Raw genomic sequence first — 16134 nt, 5'->3', positions numbered from 1 at the left:
GAAAAGATTAAAAGTCACCAAAACTTTTAAAGGGGGAAAGCACTACAATTAAAGAAGAAAAAAGAAATTGCCAAAAGTCTTTAAAAAATAACCAAAAACTTTGAGGGATAAGAATTGCCAAATGTTTTAACTAAAAGAAAAATTGTCTTAATTTTTTCACTCACCAAACATTTAAAGGAAAAAATGTCAACATTAAAAAAAAAAATTAATTCTCACTGTTAGTTTTACTAAGACACATTTATTTTCAGGAAAAGCAGAATAAATGAGTAAATACCTGCAGTCTGACTGTGGTTATTTTAATATTTTATACTTCATTCATCTTTTTATTAATGATTCAACAATGATGTCAACATGATGAAAAATAAACAGATTCTTTCTTTACTGATCTGAAGAAAAAAACAACGTTTTTTACAGTTTGAACTGAGAAATATTTTGAGAAGATGAATCAGATTATTAACATTTCTGTGAATCGAGCGACAGATCTTTCAGCTCGAAAATAAAATTTCCAGGAAAAACAAAACAAAACACAGATCATGAAAATGAGGAATGAAATCACGATCTTTCACTAAGACTGTCCGCTCACTCTGAGCGGTGATGTCACTGTTAACCAGCCAATCGGCTGCGAGTCTTTATTTCCCAGCGACCACAGACAGCTGGTCTCTGATGCGTCCCAGTCCGTCCAGTATGGTGTCCAGAGACTCCCGGCTCAGCTCCACCGTCACCGCGGAAACCGACTCCCCGCCTGCCGCCGGACACGAGTCCTCCATCTGAGCGCAGGTCAGACACACAAACACTGGTTGAGTTACAGAAACCGCGCGCACGCACACACACGCAGCAGAGACAGGAAGTGACAGCAGACATGCAGCTACTTAGGCTCTTTCAAAATAAATCTGCAGAATTATCTATTTTCCTTCCAAAAGCGCCTCGTTAGCTTTTAAAAAAATATCGGCCCCAATAATCGTCCGGGCTGAGAACCCGTGACCTCCTGGTACACACCTTCAGCTGAACCAGGCAGGTGGGGACGGACATCCGGCTGAGAGACTCTGAGCCGGTCACCATGTCCACCCTCCAGTCCAACTCCTTCAGCTGAGGGAGAGAGACTACACAAACACACACATGCACGCACATGCACACACACACACACACACACAGTTTAGAGCAGAACACACACTCTACTGCACTGATATTCAATTGACGGCCCGCAGGCCAAATGTGGCCCCTGAAGGGCCCCTGGTTGTCTCCCAACCATTTTCTAATGTACAATAAAACTAAAGTGATGGACTCTGTGAATAGTTTTTGTCCTTTTAGTCTCCATAAGGTGTCAGAGACATAAAACTGCATTAAAATAGAGCTTGTTGATTGCTCTGATTGGCCCCTGGCCCCTGTTAATCTGCAGGAGTGGCCCCTGAGCAGAGCCCGTGGAGGGTTTGTGGGTCAGTCGATGGACGTGGACTCACTCTGACGGCTGAGAGCTTCTGTCCTCCACGTCGGACTGAAAAACACCAGAAGAAGACGTGTGATGTCATCACATCCTGTTCTTGCATCATATTCAGACAGCCAATAGGAAGAGGAATAATCAATAACACTTTAGTTCAAAAGTCTGAGTCAGTTCCAATAAACAGTGATAAAATACGTTATTAATTATGAAAGAATTTTTAAAAAGTTAAATTAAATAAAAAAGTAAACTATTAATAATTGAAATGTTTTTAAATATTTATATTAACGAGTTAAAATGAGCACGACCTCAAAAATCTCTAAACGTGAGTCAACATCGGTTTTTATTGTATTTTATTATTTAGTTATTTAGCTCATCCTGACGCCTTTCACAGGCCCCAAAAAACTCTTTGGATGTATTTGGAGAACATTAAAAAAACTCCAGTGATGTTTTTGGTTTCCGGTTGTTTGTATTTCAGCTGTGTGTGTTCCTCTGTGAGGTTCTGCCGGTTCTCACCTGTTCTCCAGCAGGATCTTGGTGATGAGGTTCTTCAGGCTGCTGTGGAACGAGTCCGGGAAAAGCTGCAGGATCTGATCCGGAGAGCTCAGGTTGTAGAAGAGGACGTGATGAGACAGAGCGTGCAGAGAGCCGAGCAGCTGCAGGTCACGCACACGCACGCGCGCAAAAACACACACGCACACGCATTAACACACAGGCACACACGCACACACACGCACGCACACACACACACACACACACACACACACACACACACACACACACACACACAGGTGAATCATCATTTACTTTTACTCAGATTTCATCCTCAGAGTTTTTCTTCTCGCTGCAAAGTGACATCACAGGGTTCCCACGCATCCTCAGGGAACTTTTCAAAACTTTTCCAAACTTTTCAATGACCCCAATTTTTTCCTCACCCCATCTGGCCGATGTTTTTCAGACAAGATTCAAACTCTGTTCAAACATATATGTATTAAAGACAGAAAAGAGAAAAAGGTTGTCTTGTTTTTTAATTTATCTATAAAAATTGCCAAACTTTTTGAAAGGAAACTTGCCGATCAAACCTCCTGTTGCGTTTTTTTAAAACAGCCGCTGAGAGGCTCCGAAAAGCCGCTAAATAGCGCTAAAGTTGGCACGTTAGTCCTCTCCTCCGTCACCCTGGGACCTTAGATCGTCTTGTTCGTTGGTTTTTGGACGTGGAAATGCTGTTTTATTATGTAACATCGTAACAGTGTCCCCTACACTACAGAGAAAACCCAGACTGACGGAAAACCTGCTCAGTGGCGGGGAAAGAGTTAAAAGAGAGAAAGAAACAAAGGGTTAATCTCTGCTGCTGACTGATGGCATGTCGTGGACTGATCTAGCAGCAGCATCGTGCAGTGTGTGTGGTACTGGAGGAGCGAAACCATGGCAACACGGGACAAGTCAACGCAGTTTATGATAACTATTATGGGTTATATTTATCGGCCAAAAACGTTATTATCGGAATTATCGGTATGACATCATAAGTCCCATTATCAGGCCGATAATTATCGTGCATCCCTAATTTAAAGTTATCTGCGCCTCCGTTTGTTCACGCGTGGACACACACGCTGTTCACATGTTAATGTGTTAATGTCATTTCAGTTATTACACACAACACATTTCCAGGATTTGTGTGTGTGTCCGTGTGTGTGTCTGTGTCCGTGTGTGTGTGTGTGTGTGTGTGTTTGTGTCTGTGTGTGTGTGTGTCTGTGTCCATGTGTGTCCGTGTGTGTCCGTGTGTGTGTCTGTGTCCGTGTCTGTGTGTGTGTGTGTGTGTGTCCGTGTGTGTCCGTGTGTGTGTGTTACCTGTGCCGCCTGGGCTGGAGGGACATTCAGGGTTGCTGCTGTGCTCTCTGTGAGCCGGCGACTCGGCCCTCTGTGACTCTGAACACAAACGTCCCTCACCGCGTCTTTAGACGGCGCCTGAACACAACAACAACAACAACAACATGAACAACAACAACATGAACAACAACAACAACATGAACAACAACAACATGAACAACAACAACAACATGAACAACAACAACAACATGAACAACAACAACATGAACAACAACAACAACATGAACAGCAGCAGCAGAAAGCCGTCGCCGCGCCGCTCGGCTCGTGCAGCTTCTCAGGTGTGAAAGTTTTCTGCTTTTTTGGGATGTTTGTGGGTCTGAGGATTCTGGGAAATCTGCAGCCGTTAAAAAGTATCTGAAATCGTTTATGTTACGTTTAATTTGTATTTGTAATATTAATAATTCAAATGTTTTTATTATTTATATTAAGGAGTTAAAATGAGCACAAGCTGAAATCTCTGAACCTGAATCAACGTCAGTTTTGAGTTTTTCTCGCTGTGCTCTGACGCCTGTCATGAGCACTTTAACCTTTTAAGCCCCAAAACTGGTTGGAAAAAGTCTGTAAGCAACTTGTCAAAAAATATCCTGCAAATTGCAAAAATTAGTTGATTTGGAAAACTATTTTCAAAAAGCTAAAATAATGTGTTTTTTATGGATGAGGTTTATTTTTGTGGTCAGCTGCAGTTTTGTTTGAGCTTCAATCTGGAATAAAAACTTCTCCATAAATAATATTAATATTAATCATTATAATAATCCTCAAATATCAGACAGAACACTTTGGATGCAGTTGTACTTGTAGTGGAGTATTTCCGCAGTGTGGTATTAGTACTTTACCAAAGTAAAAATATCCGCTGATATTTGCGTCCCCACAAAAATTCAATAACACAAAATAAAGCCACAACAAACACAATAAATTACAGACAGTTAAATTACTATAATAAAAACGATCAGAAGTGACAAAATAATAGGAAAATGTGATAAATTCTGTTTGACGGTTTAAAGTTCAGACGCTGTTTTTAGGCGCTGAGCCGCCCTGAAGCTCACAGGCTCATTTCAGCCTTTTATTCATATTTCATATTCATAATCAGCAGCAGCGGTTTGATCTTCGGCGCGCAGAGTTTAATAAAAGGAGGAAAACCTTCAGGAGAAGCTGCAGAGCGTCGAAATGTTCGCTGGACACCGCGGCAGCCATGTTGGCATGTGACGGGCAGTCACGTGACAGACAGAGGACGCTGCTGCTCATGGGAAATGAAGTACTATTAAGGAACGCCATGCCATTAAAGTCAGACCAGATTAAATTTTTAGTGTCGCAGAAAACAACAATAAATAAAAATATATACTGTTCAAAGTCAAAACAATACAGCAGTAAAATAGTGTAGCATACAGTATATACATCCTTACAAAATATTTTAATAATAATTATACTTCACTAATAAATTCTCAAGACTGATGTGAGTGACAGACAGTTCATGTAAATAAAAGTATAAATTATGATGTATTTAATATTTATATATATATATATATTTTTACAAATACCCTTTAAAAACCATATACAATAATACAAATCTCACTCAAAACTAAAGGCTAATTATAAAAATTTTTTTTTTCATTATCGTTATTATTATGTTGTTGTTATTATTATTATTATGACTAAAGCCTTTTACAATAAAGGTAAATATGCTTTTAATATATTCAAATAAACCCAACAATATATCTAAAGAAATAATGATAATAATAATAATAATAATAATAATAATTGTTATTATTATTAGTATTATTATTACAATATATCCTCTTACTATAAGGCCGAACATACAGTTGAATTAAATACAAATAAATCCAACAATATATCTAAAGAAATAGTAATAATAATGACAATTATTATTATTGCTCTTGTTATTATAACAAGAAATTATATAATAAAGATAAAAATACTTTTGAATGGACTAAAAATAAACCCAGCGATACATTTTTAAAAACCTACTATTAATTAAATGTAACTCATATACATAATATTTACATTGTTAAAAAAAATCACTATACATGTCAATATTCTGTAATAAACCATGCATTTATTATTATATCATGTGAATGATGAGCGGTGTCTCCAGCAGCCTGGGGGGGCCGGGGGGCGGGGGCGGAGCGGCTCGGTGCGGTGAGTCTCTGCGGGGGACGGAGGCTCTCGGACGGGATGGAGCTAGTCGGTACACGGCGGCCTCTCCGGTGATCCTCGGCCGGCCGCTGCGTGTGTCCGGTCCGCCGGTCATCATGTCGGTGTCCGGGATGAAGAAGCAGCTCCACAAAGCCAGCCAGGTAACCGGGACAAAGCGGGCCGCGCCGGGTTAGACCGGACCGATGGGGTTAATATGTGTGCGGTTTTACTGCGACACAGGGCCTGCTGCTGCCGCTGCGCGTCACCATCAATCAGTTCACTATCGATCAGTTCACTATCGATCAGTTCACTGTCAGTCAGCCTTTAGTGATTGGTGTTTTTTAAATGTGTGTTTTTCCGTCAGTGAGCCTGTTCTCTTCAGCCTGATCCTGTCGGTGTTGACAGTGCAGGCTGTTGGTTACTGATTATTGATAACTAATGATTACATGATCAATCACTACCAGCATCACCAGCAGCTGCTTCAGGACAGACACCGAGCTGCTGCTGGACACTCAAACTGGAACCAGCAGGGCCGTTTCTGGGACTTGAGGATGCTGGGGGCTCAGCCCAGACCTCCGGGAAGAATTTCTTTTTTAAAAAATCTATTGTTTTTGTTTTTTTTTTAAATGTTGATGGTTGTTTTTCAGGACATTTCGAGCATATGAGGACATTTCTAATATTTTTTGACATTTTTGAGTATTTTAGGACATCAGTGTCTCAGCTGTGTCCTCTGTCGGGGGTGTGGGGGATCCTCCTCTGGCTCTTTTCTTGATCAACAAGCTCTATTTTGATGCTGTTTTATGTCTCTGACACCTTATGGAGACTAAAAGGACAAACACTATTCACAGAGTCAATCACTTTATTTTTAGTGTATATTAAAAAATGGTTGGGGGCCACCAGGAACCCTGTCAGGAGCCAGATTTGTCCCTGGGGCCACATGTTGAGTATCACTGTACTAGAACTAATGTTACTTCCTGTTGTTCCTGCAGCTGCTGAACGAGCGTCTGATGGGAGCTGAAGGAACAAAGATGGACGAAGACTTCCTGAAGATGGAGAAGGTAAAACTGTAGCCCAACATTCAGAGAGACAGAGAGACACACGTCCACCTGACTACAGTGACCACTGCATGTCCCTGTCCATCTCTGTCTCTGTCTGTCTGCCAGAGTGTTGAAGTCCTCCACTGTCTGCTGCTGGAGCTGCTGTCCAAAACCACAGAGTTCCTCCAACCAAACCCAGGTAATAACCACAACCACACCAGGTAATAACCACAACCACACCAGGTAATACACACAATCACACCAGGTAATAACCACAACCACACCAGGTAATACACACAATCACACCAGGTAATAACCACAACCACACCAGGTAATACACACAATCACACCAGGTAATAACCACAACCACACCAGGTAATACACACAATCACACCAGGTAATAACCACAACCACACCAGGTAATACACACAATCACACCAGGTAATAACCACAACCACACCAGGTAATACACACAATCACACCAGGTAATAACCACAACCACACCAGGTAATACACACAATCACACCAGGTAATAACCACAACCACACCAGGTAATAACCACAACCACACCAGGTAATACACACAATCACACCAGGTAATAACCACAACCACACCAGGTAATACACACAATCACACCAGGTAATAACCACAACCACACCAGGTAATACACACAATCACACCAGGTAATAACCACAACCACACCAGGTAATACACACAATCACACCAGGTAATAACCACAACCACACCAGGTAATACACACAATCACACCAGGTAATAACCACAACCACACCAGGTAATACACACAATCACACCAGGTAATAACCACAACCACACCAGGTAATACACACAATCACACCAGGTAATAACCACAACCACACCAGGTACTAACCACACACACACACACACACATATATATATATATATATATACATATTTAAGTAAGAATATATACATGATAATTTCTGAAACATTGGGGACTGATGATGTCACTGCAGTATGACGGTGGCGTGTATCTCCGTGACGTCAGTGTGTTTGTGTCGTGACAGCGGACAGAGCCAAACTGAGCATGCTCAACACCGTGTCCAGGATCCGAGGACAGGGCAGGACGGTGGGGTACCCGCAGACAGAGGGCATGCTGGGAGACTGCATGTTGCACTACAGCCAGGAGCTCGGAAACACCTCTGAATTCGGTACCGTGTCGCTTCAACACTGTTTCCATGGCAACAGTCGGATGGAGATGTGACAGTAGAAATGTAGAGACAGAGAGAAAAAAAGACAAGTTTTAACCCCTTTAAACATCTTGGAAATCTGCACGAAACATCAGTTAGCTTCTTCTGCGTTCATAAACCAAATATGCCTTTGACACGTGAACACAGTGACGGATGGCTTTCAAACACGCGGGTGAAAAGGTGAAGACCAACAAGCAAGAAATGTCCCACAAAATGTGAGACGTGTTAAAAAAAAGAAAGACAGACAAAGAATTAGAAAAAAAATTCAAAGAGGAGTATTATCTTTTTTTTTTAATTTGTGAAAAAATATCCAGAAAACTGTAATTATTAGAATTATATATTTAAAATTATGTCACAGAACAAAAATGTGTGTATACATAAATATATATAATGTATAATTTCTACATGTTTTAAAAAATGTATATAAGTATTTATATTTTCTAGTATTTATAATTCTGCTGCTTTTGCTGTTTTATATTTTTAAGGAAACTATGTTAATAATTATAACTCATATATATACTCATATATTTAAAATTAGGATTTATTCTTATTATTTATATATTTGTTTCAGGTCATTTTCTGTTTTTCTCTCTTAACGTCCCGTGCAGGCGGTGCTCTGTGCGGTGTGGGTGAAGCTCTGCAGCAGGTCGCTCAGGCACGGGACGCTCTGGACGTCGCCGTCAAACGCTCTTTCACGGATCCGCTGCAGGAGCTCCACAACACGGAGCTGAAGGAGATCAAGGTGAGAGGAGGCGCACGCCGGTCCTTAAACTGATGCTGCTGTTCTTCTGTCAGACCCAAAGAGGCTCACAGATCAACATCACGCAGGAAAACGTAATTCTGTCAGGTCACATATTTGACCTCAACGTCCATCATCATCATCACCATCATCATCATCATCATCATCATCATCATCACCATCATCATCATCATCATCATCATCATCATCATCATCATCACCATCATCATCATCATCACCATCATCATCATCATCGCCATCATCATCATCATCATCACCATCATCATCATCATCATCATCATCATCATCATCATCATCATCACCATCATCACCATCACCATCATCATCACCATCATCATCACCATCATCACCATCATCATCATCATCACCATCATCACCTCATCACCATCACTGCCATTTGACGTTGAGGTCATCTGGCAGGTCATTTCATTTTTCAATTTTTGCCTCTTTTTTTTTATTAGAAAACTTAAAGTTTAGGGAGATTTTTTGCTCAAGAACACCGGGTTGGAAGGCATGTTTACTTTAAAAAGTTTTGGCGATTGTTTTGTTTGGTTCTTACTATTTTTGGCAATAAAAGGAACAAAGGACAATGTGTAGGAGCCCAGGATGGACAAATGGACGACCTGTTAACATCGTGTCTGAAACCAAAATTTCCTCAGAGTCCGAGTGAAGACTTGTGTCCACGTCCTCAGTAACTGCATCCCCTGTTTCTGATCTCTGCTCTGATTGGTTCCTCAGTTCCAGCTGAAGAAGCTTAACGGGCGGCGGCTGGACTTTGACTACAAGCGGAGACGCAGAGGGAAAGTCCCAGCAGAGGACATCCAGCAGGCCTGGGACAAGTTCATCACGTCCAAAGAGCTGGCAGAGAGGAGCATGTTCGTCCTGCTGCAGAGCGACGTGAGTCTGACGAGACACAGCGAGAGCGGGAGGACACGTCCGGTCCTCAGCTGAGACCAGATACTCAGGAGACGGGGGGACAGGGGCCCCAGACATGTTTCTAAGATTTTAAAACATTTCTCAGATTTTAGGGCGTTTCCAGGATTTTAGGAAATTTCTAGGATTTGACGACATTTCTAGTATTTTAGGACATCAGTGTCTCAGCTGTGTCCTCTGTCGGGGGTGTGGGGGATCCTCCTCTGACTCTTTTTTTGATCAACAAGCTCTATGTTGATGCTGTTTTATGTCTCTGACACCTTATGGAGACTAAAAGGACAAAAACTATTTACAGAGTCCATCACTTTATTTTTATTGTACATTAGAAAATGTTATCAGGGGCCAGATTTGGCCCTTGAGCTGTGAGTTGAGTATCAGTGGCTCAGATGTTGATGTCTCCTCCTGCAGGTGGATCAGCTGGCCCGTCTGGCCGCTCTGGTCGCCGCTCTGCTGGACTTTCACCGCAACGCCCACCGCATCCTGCTGGGTCTCCACGGCAACCTGCAGGCCAGGTGAGCCCGAAATCAACAGCAGCACTCGCGCAGGAGGAGCTCGTGTGAGAGCGAGAACGAAGCGACTTCCTCACAAACCCTTCAAAGTGACCCGAAAAATACAAAGATTAAAAAATAATAATAATTAATGAAAAAAGAGAATACAATAATAATATTGCTATTATTAATAACAACAGTGACAATAGTTGAAAAATAACAAAATTAGGATAAAATAAGAGCAATATTTTAAATTATATGAAAACAATCCTTGTATCATCCGTTATTTAGCGGACATTCAGAGACACTGGGGGACACACCGGCAGAGACAATAAGAGCGGATCAGTCAGCATCAGTAACTCATCCTCGACTTTGTCTTTCAGTCCACAGCGCCGTCAGGTCTCACGGTGCAGGCTGGTCAACAGGTCAACGATGAGAGACAACAGGGTGGAGGACACAAACAATTTAAATATATATATATATATATATATATATATATATATATATATATATATATTTATATATATATAGACAGAGACAGCAACAGAGAGACAGAGAGAGGGACAGAGAGAGACAGAGACAGACAGAGAGAGACAGAGAGAGAGCTGGTGCAGCCTCTCTGTGTTTTTCTCTGAGTGTGTGTTTTTTGTCTGTGTGTGTGTGTGTTTTTCTCTGAGTGTGTGTTTTTTTCTGAGTGTGTGTTTTTTGTCTGTGTGTGTGTGTGTTTTTCTCTGAGTGTGTGTTTTTTGTCTGTGTGTGTGTGTGTTTTTCTCTGAGTGTGTGTTTTTTGTCTGTGTGTGTGTGTGTTTTTCTCTGAGTGTGTGTTTTTTTCTGAGTGTGTGTTTTTTTCTGAGTGTGTGTTTTTTGTCTGTGTGTGTGTGTGTTTTTCTCTGAGTGTGTGTTTTTTGTCTGTGTGTGTGTGTGTTTTTCTCTGAGTGTGTGTTTTTTTCTGAGTGTGTGTTTTTTGTCTGTGTGTGTGTGTGTTTTTCTCTGAGTGTGTGTTTTTTGTCTGTGTGTGTCTGCAGGCTGACGGCAGCCAGCAACAAACCGGAGCGACGCTTCAGACCCAAAAAGATCCGAGTGAGGAGCGAACACGGCGGCAGCATCGTGGGATTTTACCAGCCGTCCGTCACAGCAGGTTCAGACGCCACGTTTTCACGTTTCTCTGGAATGAAAACAAAAAAAGTGAAATCTCTGAAATGTCCCAAAGTCTTACAAATGTCCTTAAATCTTAGAAATGTCCTAAAGTCTTAGAAATGTCCTTAAATCTTAGAAATGTCCTAAAGTCTTAGAAATGTCCTTAAATCTTAGAAATGTCCTAAAGTCTTAGAAATGTCCTTAAATCTTAGAAATGTCCTTAAATCTTAGAAATGTCCTAAAACAACCTAAGACAACCTTTATTAATGTCTGTCTCCCTGTCTCTGTCTTTCTGTCTGTCTGTCTGTCTGTCTGTCTCTGTGTGTCTCTGTCTGTCTCCCTGTATGTCTCTGCGTATGTCTCTCTGTTTCTGTCTGTTTCTGTCTGTCTCTGTCTGTCTATCCTCCAGGGGACAGTCAGCTGGTGGTGGACCGTCCCTGTTGCCGGGCGCTGTATTCCTTCCAGCGGAGCCACGATGGCGAGCTGAGCTTCAGCGAGGGCGACGTCATCGTCCTCACTGGTCGGGTCGACGCCAACTGGTACGAGGGCGCGCTGGGCGGTCGCTCAGGACTCCTCCCCGTCAGCTACGTGGACGTGCTGGTGCCTCTGCCATTACCATGACAACGATCTGATGAGATGATGCAACTTTTCTGCTTCTTATTTGCACTTTTTTTCACGCGCGGCTCAGCGGGCGACTCATCCGCGTCGCTGGGAGGAAGAGCGGCCATACTGTTTCCTGTCTGACGCCGCGTCACGCCCAACGCTCCCGAGTGTTTTCTTTAGTGTCGAATCAGCTGACAGTCAGAACGCTCGTGTTTTTGATTCCTCTGAATGAGGCGTTTATATCGACGGAGATCGCCATGTTGCACCGCCACGTTTCTACGGTGACCCAGAACGGTCAAACCAAATACTGCTGACAGAGACACATCCAGGTTTTCAGAAAAAATCTGATTTTGTCACATGAAGCGTCTTTTCATCATTTTCAAACCTCAAATATTTCACAGCTTTCTTTCACGTGTGAAAGTTCTGCTGCACGTAATAATGAATAATAACAGTGATTTCTTTCACAGCGTCAGAGGCTCCGATCAGGGCGAACATTCGGACCGTTTGTTTCTTCGAAAATGTGACACACGAGTTCATTTTTCAAAGACAAAAGAAAAGTTAATTAATTCACATTTAATTTGAGAAACGTGTAAACGTGAAGGCTTCTTCTTTAAACTGAATAACGTCACGTTTGCAATGACGCACAAACTGTTTTCATTTGTGGAGCTTTTGGACGATTAAACACGAATCCAGATTCCTGCTGGAAGGACAAATGAACCGAAGAGGAGAGAGAAGCTCAGTCAGGAAAAACACTTTTTTAGACCAAAGTCAGAGTTTCCCTTTAACACTTTCACCCTCGTTTCCTGCACAAAGCTGCTGCCGCTGCTGCTCGCTGCACAAGAAATTACTCCAAAATGTGCAAGAAATTAGTAGTTTAAAAAATGTGAACGTAAAAAGCAAACAAGTAATGACCGATATATATATTAATTAGATGAATATAATGAATATATTTAAAGAGCCTGGACAAACAGACACAGACATACGAACAAAACAAAGAACACGAAGAGACGGAAAAATAAAGAAATGCATTTTACTCATTTCTTGCAATTTGTGGGAAATTTTCTGCTGTTGATCAACAGATGATCAACAGAGCAGCTGATTCAGAACTTTTCGTGAGGAGTGGATGGATCTGAAGCATGCACAGAGTGTGTGTGTGTGTGTGTGTGTGTGTGTGTGGGTGGGCGGGTGCATGTGCGTGCGGGGGGGGGGGTCACTTTCTGCATGAACTTGAAGTTACTGTAAGGTGTCTGCACTTTATCCGAAGCTTTATGACACTCAGGTTAGGAAACATTTAGAGGCCCGGACGTTTGTGTGTCTCAGAGTCATTAGAGTGATCCGTGCACGTTCACACCACCAGTGTCCGGCCACCAAAAATGGAAAACTTGTAATATTAAAAAAAAAAAAAACCCAAATCCCACTTAAAGGAAAATCTGCTAAAATATCCTAAAATGATGGTAAGACACTCTATAAGTCAAATATTAGGAAAATATTTAAGATAAGTAATAATATCATAAATATCAAAATATATTAGTAAAAAAATAACAACTGAAAAAATTAAAATAAATAAAACAGATGAAACGAAAAAAATCTGTTTTTTCATCTGACTCCCGAAATGTTGTACTGTCCCTTTAATATAAATGGTTTGTATAGTTAATACAGACGGCTGCAGCTCACCGTGTGTGTTATAATATAATTATCTGTGTGTGTGTGTGTGTGTGTGTTTACAGATGAAGCAGTAGTATTTAGTGTAGTTTAATGTCAGATAGAAACCAGCAGTCTGAGTTCACTTTTTTTCTGTCATTCAGGGCGACAGACGAACGTTTGATCAAAACACCGACGGACAGATGAGTCGGGTTTACTGCTGAGGACGCTTTCACATGCAGGGATTTTACTTTGGAGTTGGTGCATTAAAAGTAAATAACAATAAATATATATGTGTATATATGTGTGTGTGTGTGTGTGTGTGTGTGTAAGCCCTGTAACAATATGTACAATATACCTGAATTAAAAATGAAAGAGCTGTGCAATTTTGGGCTTTTAGTTTTTAGAATTTGTAGTTTTGTGCAGAAATGTGCAAAAAATGGTCCAAGCAGCGCACCGCATAGAGAGGATGAATGAAAGTGATTTTTAATGTATTTTAAAAATATTTTTCTCTGCTTTAAGTTAGTTTGGCAGTGATGATAAACCTGCATGTGTTTAAAGGGTTAAGTGCAAGTTCTGTCACATAATTATCTGATTCGCCTGCACACTCAGGCCATGCAAGTTTAACCCTTTAAAAGCCGGAGCAAAATGGCTCGATTGATTTCAAAAACATGGGAAGAAGGCGACGAGCAACAAAAGAGCAAACGACCCAAAACTTAAAGAAAGAACTTAGTAAAAAGTTTCTAAGAAAATTAGTAAAAAAAACAAAAACAACAAACAAAAAATAAGTGAAAAAAGAAAGTTATGAAAACACACAAGGAAATGACAAGAGCTTTAAAAATTATAATAATTTTTAAACATGTAATTCTGATCATTATAGGTATAATTTTTCTCCAGCTTTTTCAAAATAATTTTCTAAATTTGTGGAACATTTCTTATCAAGTTGCTCATTGCCTTTTTCTCCATGTTTTTGAAAGAAATCGCACCAATTTTCTCTGAGGTCAAAGGGTTAAATATTGTGAAAGGCGTCTGAAAGCAGCACAAGAAAAGTGATGTGGCTCCAGTTTTCAAAGGGTTAATGATGAAAATGTTTTGATCCCGACTGGATCTTCGTCAAGTCGAAATGATCCAAACAGGATCAAAACATTTACCTCATTAACCCTCTGAAACCTCAGCAAATTGGCATGTGTGTGTTTTTTTCAATATATATTTCAATATATAATCACAATATCTAGGAACAGATTTCTTTCAGTTTTTTTGGGGGGTTGTTTGTTTGCCCCCCCCCCTTGCCAAGTTGCTCATCGTTTTCCCGCCGTGTTTTCAAAAGCAATTACAGCAATTTGGTTTCAAAGGGTTAAACTGGTGTGGCGTGGAGACGTGTGCAGGCGTGTGCACTGTTTGTTTTGTTTGTTATTGCACCTGTGTGATTTTCACATTATCATTTCCCTTCACATCCTTTAATAATAACAAACACACACACACATGCACATGCACACGCACACACTCACACGCACGCACACACACACACACACACACACACACATTTGCTGTACAGAGAGGAGAATCACTCGAGTGTATTTCTGCCGTAAATGTGCAGTTTGTCAGAGTAATAAACGATTTCAGGTCGGAGTTTCTGATTTTCTTTCCTTGGTGATTCTCACAGATGTGACTTCTTTTATTTTGTTTGTTTTACTCTCATTCATACCGGATGATTTTAGGATTCATACCGGATGATTTTAGGATTCATACCGGATGATTTTAGGATTCATACCGGATGATTTTAGGATTCATACCGGATGTTTTTCGGATTAACGGTGAGTTGCTATGTGTGACTTTTTATTTATTTATTTTTACTCTTATTTTTCTGTAAGTACTGAGAACTGACGGACAGAGCGTGTAATTTTATTTGTTGATTTATTTTTGAGAAAGCGGCTGTTAAAAATAAGATTTTAAAATACGATTCTTTTTTTCAGTCACGAAATGTAATAAAGGGAAATAACTTGTGGTTTGACTTTAAACTCTGTTTCCACAGAGCAGAATAAAAGTAAAAGTATTCATTGTCTTCTATGTTCTGGATCGACGGAGTACTCTCACCTGTCACAAAGTACTTTTATTTTGCAGTACTGCTACAGTTCCTTCGGTTAAAGGATTTGAGTGCAACAACTTTCCACTTAATATATAATATTAATACTTTTTTTACTTTTTTTTTTATCCTTTTTTATGCTTTTCCTTTTCTTTAATAGGAATTAATGTAAATAAATAGAAAATGGTGCTTTGGTTTAATTTGGTTGTAAAATAGCACTTATATACCTACTACTTCATTTGTAGTTGTATTTATTATTATTATTCGTAGTAGTAGTAGTAGTATTGGTGGTGGTTGTAGTAATAGTAGTATTGGTTGTTGTTGTAGTAGTAGTATTGGTGGTGGTTGTTGTAGTAGTAGTACTAGTAGTAGTAGTAGTATAGGTTGTGGTTGTTGTTGTAGTAGTAGTAGTAGTAGTAGTATTGAGTATTGTTGGTTGTTGTTGTAGCAGTAGTAGTCGTAGTAATAGTAGTAGTATTATTGTTGGTTGTTGTTGTAGTAGTATTGAGTATTGTTGGTTGTTGTTGTAGTAGTAGTAGTAGTAGTAATAGTATTGTTGGTTGTTGTAGTAGTAGTAGTAGTAGTAGTAGTAGTAGTATTGAGTATTGTTGGTTGTTGTAGTAGTAGTAGTAGTAGTATTGAGTATTGTTGGTTGTTGTTGTTGTTGTAATAGTAGTAGTGGTAGTATTGTTGGTTGTTGTTGTAGTAGTAGTAGAAGTATTGAGTATTGTTGGTTGTTGTTGTTGTAGC

General features: G+C 40.3%; 2 protein-coding genes across 2 annotated transcripts; one reads left to right on the top strand and one right to left on the bottom strand.

The window, feature by feature from the left end:
- Positions 1-218: 218 nt before the first annotated feature.
- On the bottom strand, positions 219-4593 carry commd9 (COMM domain containing 9). Its single transcript, XM_088079513.1, has 6 exons — positions 4460-4593; positions 3284-3400; positions 1952-2091; positions 1458-1492; positions 997-1100; positions 219-767 (listed from the first exon to the last, which is right to left on the bottom strand). Exons 1-6 carry the CDS (start codon positions 4562-4564, stop codon positions 630-632), a joined length of 639 nt encoding a protein of 212 aa, XP_087935639.1. The 5' UTR covers positions 4565-4593; the 3' UTR covers positions 219-629.
- Positions 4594-5463: 870 nt separating this feature from the next.
- Positions 5464-13083, top strand: sh3gl3b (SH3-domain GRB2-like 3b). The gene is made up of 9 exons (XM_088079510.1): positions 5464-5634; positions 6463-6531; positions 6637-6709; positions 7557-7700; positions 8348-8481; positions 9238-9396; positions 9841-9944; positions 10946-11058; positions 11467-13083. Exons 1-9 carry the CDS (start codon positions 5590-5592, stop codon positions 11676-11678), a joined length of 1053 nt encoding a protein of 350 aa, XP_087935636.1. The 5' UTR covers positions 5464-5589; the 3' UTR covers positions 11679-13083.
- The last annotated feature ends 3051 nt before the right edge of the window (positions 13084-16134 follow it).

Source organism: Plectropomus leopardus, chromosome 7, assembly GCF_026936395.1.
Source record: "Plectropomus leopardus strain MGB_pleo_1.0 chromosome 7, ASM2693639v1, whole genome shotgun sequence".
NCBI lineage: Eukaryota > Metazoa > Chordata > Actinopteri > Perciformes > Serranidae > Plectropomus > Plectropomus leopardus.
The sequence above is the reverse complement of the archived record's forward strand: the minus strand, read 5'-3'. Positions and strand labels throughout refer to the sequence as shown.

What these genes read in the sequence shown, in the direction of transcription:
- commd9 (XM_088079513.1), bottom strand. Translation starts at nt 4,564, where the DNA reads ATGAGCAGCAGCGTCCTCTGTCTGTCACGTGACTGCCCGTCACATGCC. An exon ending in AAGATCCTGCTGGAGAACAG is followed by an intron (nt 1,493 to 1,951) that starts GTGAGAACCGGC and finishes GGTGTTTTTCAG; the next exon opens with TCCGACGTGGAGGACAGAAG. An exon ending in CCTGCCTGGTTCAGCTGAAG is followed by an intron (nt 768 to 996) that starts GTGTGTACCAGG and finishes ACCTGCGCTCAG; the next exon opens with ATGGAGGACTCGTGTCCGGC.
- sh3gl3b (XM_088079510.1), top strand. Translation starts at nt 5,590, where the DNA reads ATGTCGGTGTCCGGGATGAAGAAGCAGCTCCACAAAGCCAGCCAG. An exon ending in ACTTCCTGAAGATGGAGAAG is followed by an intron (nt 6,532 to 6,636) that starts GTAAAACTGTAG and finishes TCTGTCTGCCAG; the next exon opens with AGTGTTGAAGTCCTCCACTG. An exon ending in CGGAAACACCTCTGAATTCG is followed by an intron (nt 7,701 to 8,347) that starts GTACCGTGTCGC and finishes CGTCCCGTGCAG; the next exon opens with GCGGTGCTCTGTGCGGTGTG.